At 46.0% G+C, this 20,777-nt stretch overlaps 2 protein-coding genes across 4 annotated transcripts in view; one reads left to right on the top strand and one right to left on the bottom strand.

The window, feature by feature from the left end:
• Positions 1 to 918: 918 nt before the first annotated feature.
• Positions 919 to 11,238, bottom strand: LOC150069797 (ubiquitin-conjugating enzyme E2 R2-like). The gene is made up of 2 exons (XM_090351059.1): positions 11,050 to 11,238; positions 919 to 1,912 (listed from the first exon to the last, which is right to left on the bottom strand). The coding sequence occupies exons 1-2, from the start codon at positions 11,224 to 11,226 to the stop codon at positions 1,406 to 1,408; spliced, it is 684 nt and encodes a 227-aa protein (XP_090207185.1). The 5' UTR covers positions 11,227 to 11,238; the 3' UTR covers positions 919 to 1,405.
• Positions 11,239 to 14,422: 3,184 nt separating this feature from the next.
• The window catches only part of Dip2a (DIP2 acetate--CoA ligase A), an 88,035-nt gene continuing 81,680 nt past the window's right edge, over positions 14,423 to 20,777 (top strand). For all 3 annotated transcript variants that reach the window (XM_090351027.1, XM_090351038.1, XM_090351046.1), the window contains exon 1: positions 14,423 to 14,620. In XM_090351027.1, the coding sequence (XP_090207153.1) occupies positions 14,530 to 14,620 (91 nt within the window). In that variant the 5' untranslated portion in view covers positions 14,423 to 14,529. The remainder of the gene's footprint in view (positions 14,621 to 20,777) is intronic.

Here is a 20,777-nt window from a genome sequence, read left to right on the forward strand (position 1 = left end):
CCTCGCCTTGCCCGGGCTGAATGAAAACTGCCAGCAGTCAACTCCCTGGTCCTACCAGAAAAGAAAAACCCAGAGGAGCTCCATGCACAATTTCTGCCTGCACTCCACAACCAAAAGTACATCAAAAGAAAAAATTCCAGATCACACCCAACAAAGAAAACAGGAACCAGTCACTCATGTCTCACACACATCCATGTTTATCACTATAAGCACAGCTCAATGAAAACCAAAATCTTAACACATGCACCTAGGATTAATACTGAGTAGTTAAAAGTAGCTACTTAAAATAACAACAACAACAAAACCTCATGGTGAGAATGAATCCTTGAGGGGAAGGCCAAGTTAAACACATAAACAGGTGTTTTCTCTCCCAGTTGTAGTCACCAGTAGTTAACCTTTTCCCTCAGTAGCATCAACCAAAACTGGTGGTTTTTTTTTGTTTTTTTTTTTTGTTGTTGTTTTTTGTTTTTTTAAAAAACAAAAAGCCAAACAAAACACTTTGCTCTCCTCACTAAAAATCCACACATTTTCCTCCCCATTTGCCCCAATCCCTGGTGGGAATAAAAATAACCCTGCCTTTAAAATAAATAGCAACCAAGTGCTCAGGTCTATGTAAAGTATAAATATTTATTTCAGGCTTTAGATCCCAATTGATTTCAAAAAACAAAATCTGATTTCTCTCCTCAGAGTAACTGAGGCCACCATGTTAAGATGACTTCATGGAGGCAGAAGAAGCGCATTTTACCAGGCTTAGCGTGAAGAAGTCCCTGACGCCCACCATAGCCCAGCCTTAGGAAAGGAAAGAAATAAAATTTACTACAATGGGTCTGAACAAATATGCACACACACTAATGTAGATGAGCAGCTAAACCTTGGCCAAAAAAAAAAAAATTTTTTTTTAAAGTTTGTTTTCTGGGATTTTTCCCCCCCATTTTCTTTTGCTACCCAGCATATGCAGCACTTAGGAACTCCCAATGGGTTCCCAGCTTTAAACACATAAAATGTCTTTTAACTAATTCTTCAGGAATCTAAAATCAGACCAAATGTGTTTTGCTGTGAACATTCTGGAGACTCGAAGTGAGGGGGAGTTTGGATGATGGTGGCGGTGGTTTGTTTTGTTTTGGGGGGGGAATCAATACAGTGATGAAGGATAATGAATGCAAGAATTCAGACATTCTGTGGAGGGTTACTCTCTCTCCATTAAAGGTCCATAAAAAGGAGCAAACTGATCCACAGGGGAGTCAGCAGGAGCTGTGTGGTTTCCCCACCCCTGTGAATAAGTTTTTGCTGAGGGGCCACTGCTAGGTCCCCACTTGGCTCCCCTCCCTTTGGCCTGAGACGGCAGGCAGTACAGGGCCATTGAAGGCGCCCGTCACGACTCCTCATTCCCAGAATCGTCATCATCCTAACAGTCGGCATCTTCCTCCTCCTCATCTTCATCATCAATGTCATCATCATACAAGTCGTCATAAAGCAAATCTGAGCTGTTGTCATTGGAAGGCACTTTAGTTTTGATGCAGCATTCCGCCAGAGTTGTGGGGACCTTTACTCCATCTTTTTCTGCTTCGGCCTTAGTGGCTGAAACCTGTTTCCTAATGATTTCAGCATATTCTTTGTCTTTTCCTTTGCTGTCCCTCCATTTCCTGAACATAACCGAAGCATCCACATTGCCTGGGGAGAAGGTGTTGGGCTCATTAAGCAGTGAGATTACACTTAACAGGATAGTCCTCACATTCTGAGTAGGATTCCACCTTTCTGAGGGGAGTTCGCCACTCCGTGGGTCATCTACAGGTGGATGAAGAATCGAAATGCATACATCTCCATTCTCGTAAATGTTGGGGTGCCACATTTTGGTCAAGAATCTGAAGGTAGGTGGTGAATATGGGTAGTCAATAGGAAATTTAATATGTGCCTTTGTCGGGAGCAAGAGTGGAATCAAACTGTACTTTGATTTGCATCAGATAATTGCTTGATTGTCTTATTGCTTTTTGGCCTTCTCCTGTTCAATTGATCTGAGATTTACCATATGAATGTAACCCCCAACAGTTCCCTGATTAACCATCTGGATGTAACACCTGGGAGTGCCCTGCTCTCAGGGAGGGATAAAAACTTTGAGTGAAAAATAAACGAGGCGGCAGTTTTTGCTTGGGCTGCAGACCTCCTGGACCCGATGTGTTTGTCTCTCTTCTAATTTTTCCAGTCCCTGCCCCTTATTTCAGGAACCCCAATTTGCTGCCGGGAGGCCCCGGCATCTGGCGCCCGAACAGGGACCTGAAAATCTGGGACGAAGGTGAAGGACCCCTCCCTGTGGTGAGTAACACATCGTAGGACTATTAAGAGAGTATAGTCAGGAGTAAAAATTATGGGTCAAGCTAATAGCCATGGGTTGTTTCTACCGATCTTAACAGGCCTATTTGAAGCCCACGGAACGTGGGTGGAAAAAGGGGTGCTTCAGAGCTTCCTACAGTTTGTCGAGGAGGCATGCCCGAGGTCTATAGAGGAGGAATTCCAAAAAGCCTGGCAGCGGATAGGAAAAAGAATTCTAGATTATTATGATGTATATGGCCCCGAAAAGACCCCAGTAGAGGCTGCTACTGTATGGAATTTAGTAAGTGAATACATAGATCCTCTACATGAAAATGCTGAACTTAATCTTGAATTAAGGGAACTTTATGAGTTAAAGGACCCTTCTGAAGAACCTGAGGCTGAGCCATATGCCGCAGCCCAAGAGAGTCAAAGTGAGATCTTGAAAAGGGAACAACAACCAGTAGATATTGAGTATCAGAATTCAGGTTTGAATACCAAGGAGGAAAGTTATGATGAGTCATTGGAGGGCCGGGTGGCTACGATAGAGAAGAAGTTAGAAGAAATGCTACATCTTCTATCGAAAATGGGGACAGAGCAGAGAGCCCCCCCAGAAGTAGGAAAGAAATATGACCCTCAGGCCACTATGGTGTCTGATTCTAAATCTTACCCCTCACACCCACCGCCTCCAGCTGCAGCCTTACGGCCTCAATCCCTTTCTCAACCTTTAGGCAAGCCTAAAGGCCCTAGCAACAAGTCCCTTTTACCAGGCACTACAACCAGGCACAGTGCATCGCAATTAAACCTGACTCAGGCTGCTAGAGAGAGGGAAGATATTTCAGGGCCTCGATGCTTCCCTAGTTTAGTTGATCATGATGAACAAGTATACCATCAACCTGTTCCTGTTAAACTATTACAGGACTTAAAAAATGCCTGCTCCCAATATGGGCCAACTGCCCCTTTTACTCAAGTAATATTGGAGGCTGCGTGTGCTGGTATTGCATGCCCGAATGACTGGAAGCGGCTTGCCAGAGCACGCCTTAGTGCAGGAGAGTACTTATTATGGGAGACAGAGTTCACTGCACAGTGTCGGGCTAAAATTGAAACAAATAGGTCTAAGAACCTGCCTTACACTGTTGATCAGTTGTTAGGAGAGGGAACCTATAAAAACACTGAAGATCAATTGGGTTATGCAAAGGAGGCCTATTTACAAATAAATGCTGCGGCGAGAGAGGCTTGGAAAAAGTTACGCAATTCCAATCGTACAAAAAATCTAGTAGAAGTTAAACAGGGACCGAATGAACCTTATCTAGAATTTTTGTCTCGATTAATGGAGACTGCAGACTGCCTAGTACAAGATGAGAATGCAAGGAAGAGTATAGTTAGACACATAGCCTATGAAAATGCCAACGCCGCCTGTCAGGCGGCTATCAGACCCCATAGGAATAAGGGAGGAATCACGGACTTTATTTCACTGTGTGCTGATATTGGACCCTCCCATGTACAAGGCCTTACTTTAGCCGCTGCTCCTCAAGGAAAGACTGTTACTGAGTCTCTAAAATATAGAGATCAGCGGCATTCTCGGGATGCTAGACCCCCAGGGCGTTGCTTTTCTTGTGGACAAATAGGACATTGGATGACGCAATGCCCACGCCAGGCCAGGCAAAAGAGAGAAAAATCACCTGGCATATGTCCACGCTGTGGTAAAGGGAAGCACTGGGCTAAAGATTGCAGGTCAAGAACAGATCGCAATGGCCGTCCGTTTTCGGGAAACTGGAGAAGGGGCCAGCCCCTGGCCCCGCAAAACCATGGGGCAGTCCCTCCCTCTTCTCGGCCACAAGTGCATCTTCTAACAACCCCCCAAGATCAGTCTCCAGCCTCCTCCGTGCCACCCCAGGCAGTGCAGGACTGGACCTCTGTTCCTCCACCTGCTCAGTATTGACCCCAGAGATGGGGACACAAGCTCTCCCCACGGGGGTCTTCGGCCCCCTTCCCCCGGGAGTGGCTGGATTGCTGTTAGGGCGAAGTAGCTCAGCCCTTAAAGGGATACAGATTACACCTGGCAAAATTGACCAGGATTTTACTGGAGAAATCAAAGTTATGGCCTCTGCCCCGAAACACGTGGTATCGATCCCAGCCGGTCAAAAATTGGCACAACTAATACTCGTCCCTTTACCTCCCGGGGAGACTACTAATTCCCCATGTGGACAGAGAGGATCTAGATCTTCTGATATCTATTGGGTACAAGGCATAAAACAAGAGAGGCCTGAGATGACTATATTTATACAAGAAAAGCCCTTTAAGGGAATATTAGACACTGGAGCAGATGTGTCTGTGATATCTAAGAAACATTGGCCAGCCCAATGGCCCCTGACAACCTCTATGACTTCCCTACAGGGGGTTGGGCAAGCAACTGACCCACAGCAGAGCAGTGCGATCCTTGTTTGGAGAGATGAGGAAGGGCACTCTGGTCATTTTCAGCCATTTGTCCTGGATCATCTGCCAATTAATTTATGGGGTCGTGACATCATGGAAAAAATGGGAGTGTATATGTTTAGTCCTAGTGCTGCGGTCACTAAGCAGTTACTTGATCAAGGCCTCCTCCCCTTTAGGGGACTAGGCCGAGCAGCACAGGGGGAGCTAGAGCCGCTCCAACCCCAGTCTCGCCCTACGAGACAAGGATTAGGGTATTCCTTAATGGGAGCTGTCGTTTGTCCTGCCCCTCATGCTGATCCCATAAATTGGCTCTCTGAAGAACCGGTATGGGTCGAACAGTGGCCTCTTTCACTAGAAAAGATCATTGCAGTACAGCAGCTGGTACAGGAACAGCTGGATTTGGGGCATGTGGCCCCTTCTAACTCTCCATGGAATTCTCCAATTTTTGTTATAAAGAAAAAGTCAGGTAAATGGAGGCTGTTACAGGATTTGAGAAAAATAAATGCCACAATGGAACTGATGGGGGCCCTACAGCCTGGCATGCCTTCACCCATGGCAATCCCAAAGGATACTTATAAGATTATTATAGATTTGAAGGATTGTTTCTATACTATACCCCTGGCGCCTCAAGACTGTAAGCGCTTTGCCTTCAGCGTCCCCTCTGTTAATTTTAAAGAACCCATGAAGCGATATCACTGGCTTGTGCTTCCACAGGGCATGGCAAATAGCCCAACTTTATGTCAAAGTTTTGTAGCTAGAGCCATTTCTTCCACTCGTGAAAAATTTTCTTCTGTTTATATTGTTCATTATATGGATGACATCTTGTTGGCTTGTTCTGACCCTATCATCGTACGACAAGCCTTTGGACAACTAAAGCAAGATCTGAGCCTCTTTGGCCTTATAATAGCAGCTGAAAAGGTTCAGGAACACCCCCCTTTTACATATCTAGGCCATATATTAGGCCCACACTATTTTAAAAGCCAAAAAATACAATTAAAAACTTCCCACTTAAGAACTCTTCATGATTTTCAGCAATTCTTAGGAGATATAAATTGGCTTCGGCCTTATCTAAAGCTCTCCACAGGAGAGTTAAAACCCCTCTTTGATCTCTTAAAAGGAGATACCAACCCTACATCCTTGCGCGAATTAAATCCTGACGCCAGGAGGGCCATCCAAATTGTAGAAAAGGCAATTTCCCAGCAACAAATGACCTATTGTGACTATTCTAAACCCTGGGGAGTTTACATTTTAGCTACTTCTCACTCCCCAACTGCTGTATTGTGGCAGGATGGCCCACTTTTATGGCTTTATCTACCATCAACACCCGGCAAAGTGCTGACCCCCTACTACGAATTGGTAGCTAATCTGATACACATGTGCCGAGTGGATTCCCGTAAATATTTAGGTCAGGAACCTCATTTTATCTGTGTCCCATATAATTTACAACAACAAGATTGGCTATTCGCCCATTGCGATCCTTGGGCCATTGCTTGGGCCAATTATACGGGAAAAATTTTGCATCACTACCCGTCTAACAAACTTCTCCAATTTGCTGCGTGTCATACGTTTCTATTTCCTTCCATAGTACAGGCCTCGCCTTTATCTTCTGCTGCTTTGGTATTTACAGATGGATCCTCAAATGGAACGGCTGCTTTGACCATTAATGGGAAAACTCAATCCTGGGTTACAGGTTTTTCCTCCGCCCAAGAGGTGGAATTAGAGGCTGTTTTACAAGCACTCGTCCTGTTACAAGACGAGCCCTTTAACTTATACTCAGACAGTCAGTATGTAATTCGTGCTCTTCAAGTCATAGAAACTGTTCCTTTTATTGGAACTACTAACTCCAATATTCAGACCCAATTTCGCCAAATACAAACTTTGCTTTGTTCTCGCAACCACCCCTGTTTTTTTGGCTTTGTTCGAGCTCACACTAATCTTCCTGGCCCTTTAAGTGAGGGCAATGCGGTCACTGACTCTGCCACCAGAGTTTACTTAACTCAGGTTGAACTTGCTAAGCAGTCACATGCCATCCATCATCAAAACAGTCGAGCCTTGCGCCGACAGTTCAAATTATCTAGAGAAGCGGCACGTCAAATAGTTAAAACTTGCTCCAACTGTGTCCCTTTTTCACCAGCCCCCCATTTAGGTATAAATCCAGGAGGACTGCTTTCTAATCACATTTGGCAGATGGATGTCACGCATGTTCCATCATTTGGCCGATTAAAATATGTTCATGTTACTGTAGATACTTATTCTAATTTCATCTTGGCCACCCCCCTTGCTGGGGAAGCCACTAAACATTGTATTTCTCAATGCATTCGATGCTTTGCTGTGATGGGGATTCCTTCGCAAATAAAAACAGATAATGGCCCTGGCTATGCAAGCCGAGCATTTCAATCCTTCTGCCGTTCCTATAATATCACTCATATTACAGGCATTCCTTACAATCCTCAAGGTCAAGGCATCGTGGAGAGAGCTAATGGATTATTAAAACATCAAATTGCTAAAATACAGAAAGGAGAGTCGTATCCCGCTACCCCTGTGAATATACTTAATCATGCTTTATTTGTTTTAAATTTTTTGAATCTGGATTCAAATAATTTATCTGCTGCTCAGCGATTCTGGGAAAAAAGAGAGCAGCGTGCTTTTGCCTTAGTAAAGTGGAAGGATCCCCTAACTGGTGCTTGGCATGGACCCGATCCTGTTCTAACCTGGGGTCGAGGGCATGTATGTGTTTTTTCACAAGGAGAAAATGACGCCCGCTGGCTGCCTGAACGCTGCGTTCGGATCGTGGAGAGTGACAGTGGCCATCCAAGCAGGGACTCACTGGACCTACACCCCCAACCCTCCAGTGGTGCATCCTGCGACGTGGAAAGGACCTGAGTTATTTGTGCATGTCAATTGGGACTGCTACTGATCCACTTGTTCCACACATTCATATGAGCTGTGTTTCTCCTCCTTTTACTATTATGTAGGGACCTTTTAACATATTCATTGACTCTACACAATTTAATATGTGACATTATTTTGTCTTTACCATCCCTCTTCTTAATAACCTTTTTTGTAAAAGATGCCCAGGTGAAAAGCAAAGGCCTCCAGAGGTAAGTAGAAGTCGGCCGACCCCCTGTATGTCTGTGTTTTGTTTTAGTTTTTTTATTTTATTTTATTTTATTTAATAAAAAAAAAAAGGAGGTGCACTGTGGGCCTAAAATAGAGGCCTGGGTGGTCAAGGGACGCCTTGACCCCCCTTCCCCTTCTGAGTTTCTTGTCAATATCAAGGCATACCTGAGAGTCCCACCAGCAAGACATGTCTAAATCTAAAAACAGCTGAGCTCATGTTTTTGTGTTGTGTATCTGATTGAGTCCAATTTTCTTGTTATATGTCAATGTCTGATTCTGTTTAAAAGTCTCCGCTTCTCTGTCTTGTTTGTGTTATAGTTTTCCTTGGGTATTTTCTGTTGTTGTTGTTTTGTCCAGTTTTGTCTTTAAAATTGGTACCAGTTCTAAATATGGATCCTTATGGTTTTTCTGTGCGTACTCAAGCACATCCTTGTTATCTATTTGAATATTCCTGGGAAGTAAAAAGTTTTGACTCCACTGCGGCCTAGTATGGCCCCTCCCAATCGGCTGCAGCTGAGGTGAGCAGAGGCCAGACAAAGCAGCTGCAGTCTTCCTTCTAGTTTCCTTTTTCCTACTACCTGCCGAAGTGACAGTCTGGAGACAGTTGGTGGCAGGACACAAACTTCAGTCTTAAATTTTAGCTAGTCGCTTTGTTAAAAAGCTTTGTTTTAAAACTTGGTTGTCACCCACAAGAATAAGATTAGCAAAAAACCCTCATGATACTAAAATTTCTGGAAAATGAACGGCCGATATTAATTTTGCGCGCTTTAAGATCTTTGAGTATGAATGTGTGTGCGAATGGGTGTGAGTGAACATGTTCAAGGTTAAACTGTCAGCATGCTGTATAAAACAATGGTTGAGCTCATTTGAAACACAAAAGCAATTGGGTAAATCTGAGTCTAAACTTCAAGAAAAATATTAGGTTTGGATGTTTTACAATGTCTCAAAGAATTATTGTGTTGTCTTAAAGAAAAACTGGTAAATATTTTTCTAGATCCTGAAATCTGCATTTTATTGCAGGGCATACAACTGTTTACATTGTAAACATTGTATCCTGTTCAGCACAGAGGTGTTAGGGAATTTGGGATATATTATTTTAAGTTAAAGTTTGGAAACATGTATTAGAGATTTAAATGTAAAAATTGTTCATTAACGTCTGAAACTTTGCCTGTCCTTTCTTGCAAACTGACACTAGAAATCTGATGGTAAAATGTGGATAATGTGATTAGTATTTTAAAGGAATGTTTAAAAAAAAAAGGGGGGAAGGAAACTAAGTCCAGACTTAGACTTTTGGTGCACTGATGTCTATAGTTCTTGCATTAGGGAAAAACTGTTATTTGAGTTTAAACTGTTGGAGTTTTAGACAGTAATCTAAACTGCATAAGAGCCCCTTTTTTCTAAAAGGCAAGAGGAGTGCCTTGGGCCCTAGGGGGCCTGAGGGCAGGAGTTCTTTGTGCCCTTAAAGGTTTTTCAATTGCAAATAAAGGCTAAGGTGTTAATTGTTTAAGCCAGTATCAGTAAAAGTTATTAAGAACATTGGAAATGGGTTTCTAAACAATATTTGAAAGTGAAGTTGTCTTAAATGTTTAAAGAAAGAGAGAAAAGGAAAATCAGGACTACCAAAGTAATTGCTTAATTGCTATTTCAGCTTGCTCTTGTAACTTCCAGCTAGCCCATTGGAGAAGAACAGCAATCCTTATTCAGATGTAACTTTGGCCTTTTCCAGGTTCTAGGTAAGCTCATGCTTAGAGACTATTTCTGTGTCGACCACCTTGTTGCTCTAATTGGAGAAACGTGGCCTTTTGTAGGACTCACTGATCTGAAAACTGCAGTTTTGAGCCAACCCCGGGCAAAGCAAAGTCCCTGTGTGATTGTGGTGTCTAATCTGGCAGCAGAGTGCTATTAAGGCAGAGTTGCTTGGGAGCTCGAAGCCGCAGAGTGCTAGCTCTGAGCTGAACAGCTGGGGGACAGCACTCAAGCACCAAGCTCAGGACTCACAGTGGCAGGGTGCTAGCCTTGAGCTGGAGAGCTGAAGGACAGTGCCCAGGCCCTGAGTTCAAGTCCAGCAACTAAGCAAGTGAATTGCCAATGGGACATTTATCCCTGTGTGGAGAAACTCTACTGGGACACGATGCAGAAAGCCTCTGCTTGGACGGCAGAGATGGTGTCAGATCTTAGTCACTTGTGCTTGGCCGATCAAATTAATCAGAGCCGGGAGGTCATAGAATAGTTTGTAAGCATGCCTTACTAATGCCCGTGCCTTTCATAACTGGGCAGGAACTTGTCAATCTTCTGTGATAGTGGGTAGTTTAAAGCCCTAATTGAGCGAAATTTTTATTTATTTATTTATTTATTTATTTATTTATTTTTGACACCAGCCACAAATTCAGGAAAAGTTTGTGGATCTGAGACTTGTGTCTCTATTAATCTGTTTAGATCTGACAACTGAAGCATTGTTAAGGTTGCAGAAATTTAGTTCCCCAGACAATCAAGAAAAGGCCTTTGCAAATGGGTGCTATGTAACTACACTATTGTAGCCAAAGATGGTTCGTGCAGTTGTTAAATGTTAAATATGATCTCCAGTTTGGAGCAAATTATTATTCCTGATATCTAATCCTTGCAATCCCTAATAAAACAGGCTAGGCTTCTTAAGGTCCCTGGTCAAGCACAGAGACAACGCCCCTGAGTCAGCTTGAAGAAGTCACAGAAGCCGAATCTCCGCCCATCTATCCCCTTTAGATGAAGGGACCAGTCATTTTTGGAAAGCGAGACAGGATAATGAGATAATTAGAGATAGTGAAAAGAATAGAAATTGCACTTGTGCTTCTTTTAAAATAAAGATGGGGGATATGTCGGGAGCAAGAGTGGAATCAAACTGTACTTTGATTTGCATCAGATAATTGCTTGATTGTCTTATTGCTTTTTGGCCTTCTCCTGTTCAATTGATCTGAGATTTACCATATGAATGTAACCCCCAACAGTTCCCTGATTAACCATCTGGATGTAACACCTGGGAGTGCCCTGCTCTCAGGGAGGGATAAAAACTTTGAGTGAAAAATAAACGAGGCGGCAGTTTTTGCTTGGGCTGCAGACCTCCTGGACCCGATGTGTTTGTCTCTCTTCTAATTTTTCCAGTCCCTGCCCCTTATTTCAGGAACCCCAATTTGCTGCCGGGAGGCCCCGGCATGCCTTAAAGTAGCCGCCTTCGTAGAGGGTGTTGGGGGGTCCGAAGATGGCTACCTCCCAGTGGTAGAGGTCGGACTCATCCACCAGGGTGATCCGGAAGCCCTCCACCGGTTCCTCCTGCAGGGATTTCAGCTCGAGCATCAGGGCCTTCTGCGAGCTGGTCATCTGCTGCTGGGCCATCGCGGCGGCGGCGGCGGCCATGCGGGGCCGGGGCCCCAGTCCTCGCGCACCGGTCGGCCCGCACCAGGCCCCTCCCCTCCCGACAGCCAAATTCTTAGTGCTGCTTTTTCTGTTGCAGTCTCCCTTTGAATCCCTCTTTGTGGTCTTGTGGAACATTTCTCAAGCCCTCCTTCCAACACTTTTTTTTTTTAAACTAATATACATGACAGTTTTCTTCCCTTTGACACTCTGACCACTGGGAAGGAGTAAACCCATGACAAATGACATACAATTTCAGAGATGCGGCAATAGTAAAATTGGAGAGAAGACCCCAAGCCATCATCTGGTCCAGAGAATGTAGTCCACAAACCTTGGAACTGAACTCCCAGGCTTCCCCTTAAAAATGGGGCATTTTCTGTCAGGTGTAGAATGACAAAGCTTTGTGGTCAGAACTCACTGTGTTGTTCTCTGGAATAATAAACCTCAAAATCCAGTCTATCTCTAGTTAAGCAGCAAAAATTCAGAAGTGGAGTGTGGCTCAAGTGGTAGAGTGCTAGCCTTGAGCACAACAGCTCAGGTACCGCAACCAGGCTCTGAGTTCAAGGCCCAGTGCGGCGTGCGCACACACGCTGTGCACACACGTACGATGTAAAGGAACAGTGCATTCTCTAGGATTTTTAGGCCATTGTGCTGATAATCTCTTAGCCTGGAGGATTCCTCCTGTGTCCTGCAGACTGCTTATAAATTTTCTAGTTCCCTTCACCGAGCACCCTTGTAATCCAGCACCAACTTTCTTAGCTTCTGTCAATACATGGTTATTACAGCTTGTTATGAGTTGTACTGTATCATCTTAGAAAGGTTGTTTTAAGTCCTCACATTCTCCCATTGAAGAGTAAATCGAGTAGGTCAGGCTTCTCTCGCCATAATTTCGGAAGCACTTTTCAAAGACTCAGCTGGTTCAACGCATCCATGTAACCTTGGGTCATTTGCTGTTTTAGGTAACATTCATGTAACCTGGAGACTAGGTTTGTGTCCATGGCCTTGGGTTGCTATCTTTGTCCAAATGCCACTTTTGTCTGGTGGGAATATGGTGAGTTGGGAATTACGGAGTGACAAGTTATGGAGTAACAGTTGTGAATCTGTGAATGAAGTCTGCCGGGTGAGTCAGGGAACCCTGTGCTGTTACACTGTGTACTGTTGTGGCTGCTGAGTGTGTGATGAACAAGATGATTTATCTGGAAGCAAATGCTGAGGTGGAAATTTGGGGTATAAAATGTTTAGCTGGTATCAGCCCCTGTGTAAAGAATGTAAGGAAGGTTTCCCAGGCAAAACTTTGGCTAGCCTGCATGAATTTCTGGAGGAAGTGAGACACTGATCCAATTTCCTCTAAAGCCCTAGAGCTGAGGTTACCCTCGGTTAAGCATTGTTCAGTGCTGCAAAACACAAATACTGTTGAAGATGTTTTGTGTTGAGCTTCCAGTCTTTACTGTAAACACTCCCAGTTTTTGTTTTTGTTGTCAGTGAGTGAAGCCGCCACTGGGAAGCCAGATGTTCAGACCTTTGAAATGGCAGCAGAAAGACCAGCTTGAAACTGGAACTGTCAGCCCCGCAACCCTTCTCTAGCAATGGGTTGTACTACCTTACATTAATGCCAGACTTCTTTGGACACTGGTCACTGTGAGAACATGCCTTCTGCAAGCGGTGTTTCAATTGAGGCCACTTCCTGGACTGGGATGCCTTGCCCCAGTCAGGACCAACCACTCTACATTACTGGCACAGCTTTAGAAGGCTGTGCTGCAAGGCTTGGTGAACTTTAGATGACCCTTGAGCTATGGGAAGGATGGGAGGAGGGCAACAATTCAGAAAGCCAGCGACTGGTGCAATGTGGAATTAGAGATGGGCTCCTACACAGGGTCTAAGTACCTATGGCACATCTCCTGGTTATATGGTGAGACCCTTATTTGCAGATACACTGAATAATGTTTTGATTAACAGAAAAAACAAAAATACTAAAATTAAAAAAAAATAAATTCTCATGTATTACTTAGCTCAATTGATACAGAGAAGCGCTCAGACTTGCATTACTATCATGCTGTGTTTAAACAGTTGTGTGCTTCTGTTTCTTACTAAAAGCAAGCTGTGCCCCCGAGGAGGGTAAAGGTTAATGTCTGTGCTTCACTCAAGGTGTGTTGAAAGACAGCCTGTCTTTATTTGTGTGCTGTTATGGGACAAATGAATCAAGCGTCTGAAATATAGGACTTAACTCTGAATCCTTTTAAGAGGCAACAGATGATGCTTTGCTGGGCCCTTGAATTAAGAGGACTGGGGCTTGGCAGCTGCGGTGATCTAAACCATTCTCTCCAATCACCTCCAAGGACGGGATTGATTTACAAGCATCTACTTGCTTGGAAGATAAGCAATGCCTTATCTTGAGGCAAAGGTCCAGCCAAGGCTGGGCGTGTGGCCCAGTGGCAGCGCGCTTGCCAGCATGCACGAAGACCCGGATTTGAGTCCCCGGGACCACATACACTAAAAAAAGTCCAGCCAAAAGCGAGGGCCTCCTTCCTAGGCCCAGCACGAGTCGGACCAGGGGTGGTGTAAGGGCCTCCTCCAGGGCGTCCCGCACACGGGGCTCCAGATCCAGATCCGGGCTCCGAGGGCGCACCGGGCCTAACCTTCCTGCCCCGTTCACTGGCATCTGCGGGCGGAGGCGCCGGGGGCGGGAGCCCGGCCCTCCTCCGCGGGGACTCGGCGGGGCTCCGGCTGGTGCCCGGCCAGGCCAGCACCGCGCCTCCGGGTGGGCCGGCCGTGGCCCCGCGACTCCGCTTCCCTCTCCATTCCGAGCCCCGGAAATGAGTGGACGCCCGGCGACGGGCGGCGGGGGGCGCGCCGGCCGTCGGGACGCGGGGGGGCCGCCCGGGAGGCGCCCATCGCCCGGACCAGGCCGCACGCGGGCCGCGCGCCGACGCGGGCCAGGCCGCGCGCACGCGCGCCGCTCTTCCCGTCCCCTCCTCCGCTCGCGCCCGCGAGGGTCGGCGGACGGGGAGGACGCGCGGGAGCGGGGGCGCGGAGGAGCCGCCCGCCGGGAGCTGCTGACGTCCGCGTCCGCGAGGAGCCGCTGCGTCCACGCCCGCGAGGACCCGTCGTGCTCGCGCCCGCGTCCACGTCCACGAGGACCCGCCCGTGCTCGCGCCCGCGTCCACGTCCACGAGGACCCGCCCGTGCTCGCGCCCGCGAGGAGCCGCCCGGCTGCTCCCGGCCCGCGCCAGCTCCGGGCGGCTGCCGCTGGTCCGCAGGCGGCGGCGAGCGCCGGAGTCGCCGGCCATGGCTGACCGCGGGTGCCCGCTGGAGGCGGCGCCCCTGCCCGCTGAGGTGCGGGAGGGCCTGGCGGAGCTGGAGCTGGAGCTGTCGGAAGGTGAGCTTCGGGCTGCCCTGCGGGGCCGGGGCGGGGAGCCTCCCCGCGCGGGGCGCCGGCGGAGGGGCGTCGGCCGTGGGGCCCAGGCGGCCGCCCGCGCGGGGACCGCAGGCCGGGCCCGGGGCCGCCGCCGCCGCCGAGCCGGAGGCCAGGCCCACGCCGAGGCCCGCAGAGCGCTTCCCGAGGGGACGGCAGGCGGCCTGCGCCCTCAGGGGTGCTGCGCCCCGAACGCCCGCAGAAAATCCCGGGACAAATGGTCACCGGGCGCAGGCGGGCTGTGGAGGGCATCGCGCCGGACGCCCGCACGGGCCCGGCCTGCGGGGGCTCCGCGGCCCCCTCCTGTCGGTGGGTCTAGTAGCTGGTGGGTTTCAGATTGGGGCACCTTGCAGGGCGCCCGGGGAAACTCCCGTCACGTCTTACCCGGCACACATCCGCTCGCAGCTGCTTTGAGTTGGTCCACACGTTAGGTGGAAACGGGTGGATCTGAAATTTCTTGGTGATTAGATGCTCCTAGGAATGCTTAAAAGTGGGAATGGTCTTACAGGATCGCTAGGCTGGATTTATGTCTTCATCCGGGAGAATTACTGTAGCGTCAAGTGCACATATGTCAAATGTGTTTCTAAGTTTTGCCCCCGTAGATAGATACACTGTCTTTGTAACTCCTTGTGACTGTGTTTGATGTGTTTCAGCAGTTGACAGCTAACTAAATTGATTCCTTTTCCTAAAAACAGTAACCAAAAAAAACCCTTTATAATGTGCAACAAGTGCATCAGTGAAAGAAGTATCTGCTATGTGAATATCTTTTGATTATTGAAAAGGGAAAGCAAGGAGGGAAGAGAGGGAGAAGAAAACAAAGTGAAATTATTAAGGTAGCCTTGATTTTTGAAAATAAATTCCTAAGCTTTTGTGTTATACCTTTTTGACAAATTTCTTTTTTTGTTTTTTTTTTGCCAGTCCTGGGCTTGAGCTCAGGGCCTGAGCGCTGTCCTTGGACTTTCTCAAGGCTAGAGCTCTACCACTTGAGCCTCAGCACCACTTCCGGCTTTTTTCTATGTATGTGGTACCGAGGAATCGAACCCGGGTCTTCATGCATGCTAGGCAAGCACGTTAAACCACTAGGCCAAACTCCTGGCCCTCTTTGGATACACCTTGCAGCTGATTTTGGCATATCAGTGTCTTGTAGGTTTTGTTGTTGTTTTGTTTTTGTGGGTCATGGGGCTTGCACTCTGGGCCTGGGCACTGTCCCTGAGCTTTTCACCTCTAGGCTACAGCCCTATCCCTGGGCCTGGGCACTGTCCCTGAGCTCTTCTGATCAAGGTTACCACCCTACCCCTGGAGCCACAGCCCCACTTCCCATTTTCTAGTGATTAATTGGAGATGAGTCTCAGGTCTTTTGTGCCTGGGCTGGCTTTGAACCTCATCCTCAGATCTCAGCCTCCTCTCAGCTAGGATTACAGGTGTGAGCCATCTTGCCCAGCAGTGTCTTGTAGTTTTTTAGGTCATCACTGGTGAGCTGGTAATATTGACAATGGTATATGATTTGTTCTTTGTTTTAGTGTTCTGCAGTGACTTAGAAAGGAAATTCTCATACACTGGGCTACTTGTATCCTGCTCCCATTTCTTTATTCTGATTAATAAGTCTATTCTACAGTTTTACTTTGGATTGATTTTTGTCCCCCTGGATTCTGATAATGAAGAGTTGCCATTGTAGATGGAATAAAATGAATAGGGTTTAAAGCTCAGTTTGTATGTGTGCAAAGTTGGACTACTCTCTTTTGCAAAGCCATTTGGCTTTTTGTCTTTAATTTCTCAAATTTGTGATATAATTTTTAGGCCTGCCCTTGCCTTCATGTCAACAAGTACTTGGGTGTGTCTTGTTTTGCAAGTGTTTTGTGCTATATAAAAGTTCTTAGCCAGTGTTGTGGTACGTGTCTGTGATCTTGGCTCTGACCCAGGAGTGTCGGGAAGGTCATAAGTTTGAGGCCTGCGTGGGCTGTTTCATGTGTTCCAGTCTATTTTGTGCTATACAGCAAGACCCTACTTCCTATTATACTTGTCCTGTCATTTGGAGTTCTTGCCAGTTTTGTTTTTAGAAATAAAATAAGGTTAAGCCTTTTATTTTTAAATATTATTGTTTTAAGCAGTCTTAGGTTCACAGCAGAATTAAAAGTACAGAGATCATCCAGGTATGTCCTCCCTGGCCCACACATGCAACCTTCTCTGTTGTGTACCTACTGTAGCATTTTGTTTGCATCGCATCTTGCCTCTGAGTAGAAATAACAGTCCTGTGGTTTAATATTCATATCTTTTAAGTAATCTAACATTTTTAGTATTGTGCTTATCTATGAAAACATAGGAAATTACATACTACTTGGCAAATAAAAAAGACACAACATTTTAAAGAATTTGTTATCTGTGTTGTTATCAGTAATTACTCCAAGACTCTCCCTTCCCTTTCTCCACAGGGAACTAAGGGTCTTTGCTCTTGAGATGTCCTGGGCTCAAAGGCAACTGGGGACCATTAGATTGCAAGAGTTCCCTTTAGATAGTGTCCTTGTATTTGCCATAAGAAAATAATAGAAATCCTGTGGCTTTAGTCTGCACTAACTACTGATGATTGAAGCGTACAGCTTTGGAAATAGTAGAAAAGGGACTGATTGATTAATTGATTGATGGATTTTTTTTTTTTTTGCCAATCCTGGGGCTTGAACTCAGGGCCTGAGCACTGTCCTTGGGCTTTCTCAAGGCTAGTACTTTACTACGTGAGCCACAGCACCACTTCTGGCTTTTTCTGTGTATATAGTACCAAGGAGTTGAACCCAGGGCTTCATGCATGCTAGGCAAGCACTATACCACTAAGCCACACTCCCAGCCTCTAGAGAAGGGATTTTTATTCCCTTTCAGACTAAAGAACTTTTTCTACAGTATTTGTAGTAAAGGCCCTCACAATAAGTCTCTGAAACTCAAAGGCCGGACTTGATCACATGTAGCTGCCTTAACTCCTGGTGAGTCATGTTTAAAACAGGACTTACAAGGAGGTATTAAGGAAGCATGAGGCCATTGGGTGGAACCTAATGCAGTGACACTCGTGTCCTTACAAGAAGAGGAGGAGATGACTGGGATGTATGTGCACAGAAGAGAGGCACTGAGAGGACACAGTGAGAAGTGACTGCCACTACTAAGCCAAGGATACGGCCCTTGCCAGAGTCCATCGCTCTTGGCACCTGGACCTTGGGCCTTCAGATGTTAAAACTGTGAGAAGTGAATTTTGTTGTTATTGTTTAAGACCCCACTCTGTGTACTTTGCTATGGCTGTCCAAGTGAATATTTAGTATGCCTTTGTGCTGCCCTCAGACTGAGTGCGAGAGACTTCTTGCCTTATGATGTGAGAGGAAATGTGACAAGATCTGTCTAGAGCCAGTCCCTCCAGAAAGGGAGTGTCCATAATGCCCAGTGAGCAGGCAGTGGCCGTGGTGCCGTGTGAGCTGGGAGTGAGAGTCAGGTCGGTCATGGTGTCATGTGGGTAAATGGCACTGGCAGATGAAGTGACATCTTCTTGAGCTTTGTTTGGAAAGCCTGTTCATGGAAGGGCTGGCAGCTGTCATCTCTAGAGGGATATCGTCTAGCACTCTCTCTAGTGATAGAATGTTCTAGGCTGGCCAGAATAGTAGTTGCTAGCCACATGTTGCTATTTAACACTTGACTTGTGACTAGTAGAATTTGGGAACTGAATATTCACTTTAATTTACTTGTAATTACTTACTTTTTAATCATATATAGCTATAGCATCTGTATTGGGCAATACAACAAAGTATATGCTCTGACTTAAGACATCCTATTGTATAGAAAAGTATGATTAAAATGTTGTGCATGCAGGTTTCTACATTACTCTCATACATGAGAATGAAATGGAGAAAATAGAAAATGTGATATGCATGTACATTCAGGAACTCAGAAGACCTTCAAAGCAGATGGCCAATTTTCTATTTTACAAAGAATTACTAGGACAGGTATTCTTAGATGGTTTAAACAAGTCTTAATGAGAGAGCCAGCAGTTTTGTTCAGGTATTAAGAAGTGATTAAAGCATTTCTTTGTATTCTCTTTTGTTCTCTGGATTCAGGAAGACTACTCTGGCCATGTGTGGAGGGTATACCTAAAGGGCCTGAAATTGGAGACAGAAAAGTTAGTTTGAAAAACATGTGTCATCCTCAGCAGGGCAAGGTGGTTGTAGGGAGAGAATGACCAGAAATGTAGGCAGAAAACTTGTGTGGAGGGCCTTCCATGAACTGGAGTTTCTGAAAGGAGTGACCGGAGGGTTGCTGCCCACAAAGATGTGGAACACAAGAAGACTTTGAAGGTCTAGGTGAGCTGACTGGGTGAAGAGAACAGCAGAGCTCACTGTCCTCCCCAGACTGACCTAGATACATGGGTCTGGCACTTTCTGGAAAGGGCTGGGCTTGTGGCAGAAATCTGGAAATCACTGGAATGCAAAGTAACAAAAGTGAATTCTTTTTTTGAGAAGGAAAAATGGAAAACGCAAGATGGGGGGGGGCAGCTAACCGAAACTCTCAAAGACCCAGACCTCAAAGGGAAAGATATAGAATCTTCATCAGAAGACCCCATAGAGGATGTAGCAAGAGCATGGGCATCTGCATTGGGGCAGTAGAGGGTCCATACTCACAGTCAGCTCTCGGGTAATAAAGAGGACTGTCCTCTAGAAGCTGAAAGAAGCCCACAGCCATCTCGATTTTGGAAGGTGGGATAATGAGCCTAGCAGTGAGTACCATCTGATCAGCAGACTAGAAGCTGTTGAACTGAGTTGGGGATGGGCATAGGATTGAATTGTGAGTCTAGGGTGAAGAGGAGGGGTTGCACTGGTTTTCCAGTCTACTGAGCCTCCTAGGGGAAGTGTCACAGTTATATGAGGAAGGGGTCTCAGTAGGCAAGCTCCAACCCCACTGCAGCCAGAGCATGCGTACCTCTCTGAAGAGGTCATTTGAAGGAAGGTCTGTGTGATGGTAAGTTTCTCCAGTTGCAAAAGTAGTCTCAAGTTCTTATCATTTGTACCCAGTAAAGATTGTACTCTGGTGTGTCTTTAGCTCATCCAGCAATGCTTACAAGCTTTTTTCCACTAAATGATACTTCACATTTATGAATAGATAACTTATCAGGAACCATGTTTTCATGGAAGAATCTCATTACTTTCCTGTGATATTGATGTGTTTGTCTTTATGGCCTGACCACATAGTCAAGGTTTTACTTAATTTAAATAAATTCATAAACTGTACAAAATGAGGCAGGTACCAGACACTTGTGGCTCATGCCTGTAATTCTGGCTACTCAGGAGATTGTGGTCTGATTATCATGAATCAAAGCTAGCCAGGGTAGAGAAGTCAATGAGATTCCAATGACTCAAGTGGTAAGACATCAGCCATGAGGGAAAAAGCCAAAAAAGAGTGCAAGTCTTGAGTTCAAGCCTCAGTATCAGCACCAAAAAAAAAAGTGAAGAAGATGTGGTAAGCATTCATAATTAGGTACCTTTGGACCTTGAGAAGTGTGATTTAGCTGACTACAGATTTCAGTTTGAATGTCTTTTAAGTTATTAGAAACTGGGTATAGTGGCTCACGATTGTCATTTTAGCTACTTGGTAAGCTGAGATGGGAGGGTCATGATTATACCTTAGTATAGTAACTTTTCTCTCCTCATTCTTTCATTTTTGAGATGAGATCTCCCTGTGTTACCCAGGGTGGTCCATAATTTCTGTGCCCAAGTGAGCCTCCTTCCTTAGCCTCCAGCGTAGCTGGCATGCAGGTGTGTGTATTACCCCAGCTCCTCAAGTTTAGTTAATGAATTGACTAGGCCTGGGCGCTGTCCCTGAGCTCTTCAGCTCAAGGCTAGCACTCCACTTCTTGAGCCACAGTGCCACTTCTGGTTTTCTAGTGGTTAATTGGAGATAAGAGTCCCATGGACTTTAATGCCCAGGCTGGCCTTGAACCTTGATCCTCAGATCTCAGCGTCCTGAGTAGCTAGGAGTACAGGCGTGATCAACCAGAACCTGGCGCCTCCCTTTTCTTAAACACAGTGATTTTAGTTGTTTCAGAGGGGAAGTTGGTCTGAGTCTCATAATTCTGCCTTTACCACGGATGGAATGCCTC

The sequence above is a fragment of the Megascapheus bottae genome, chromosome 1 (assembly GCF_031878675.1).
Source record: "Megascapheus bottae isolate mThoBot1 chromosome 1, mThoBot2.hap1, whole genome shotgun sequence".
Lineage (NCBI taxonomy): Eukaryota > Metazoa > Chordata > Mammalia > Rodentia > Geomyidae > Megascapheus > Megascapheus bottae.

What these genes read in the sequence shown, in the direction of transcription:
- LOC150069797 (XM_090351059.1), bottom strand. Translation starts at nt 11,226, where the DNA reads ATGGCCCAGCAGCAGATGACCAGCTCGCAGAAGGCCCTGATGCTCGAG. An exon ending in ACGAAGGCGGCTACTTTAAG is followed by an intron (nt 1,913 to 11,049) that starts GCATGCCGGGGC and finishes CTCCCGACAAAG; the next exon opens with GCACATATTAAATTTCCTAT.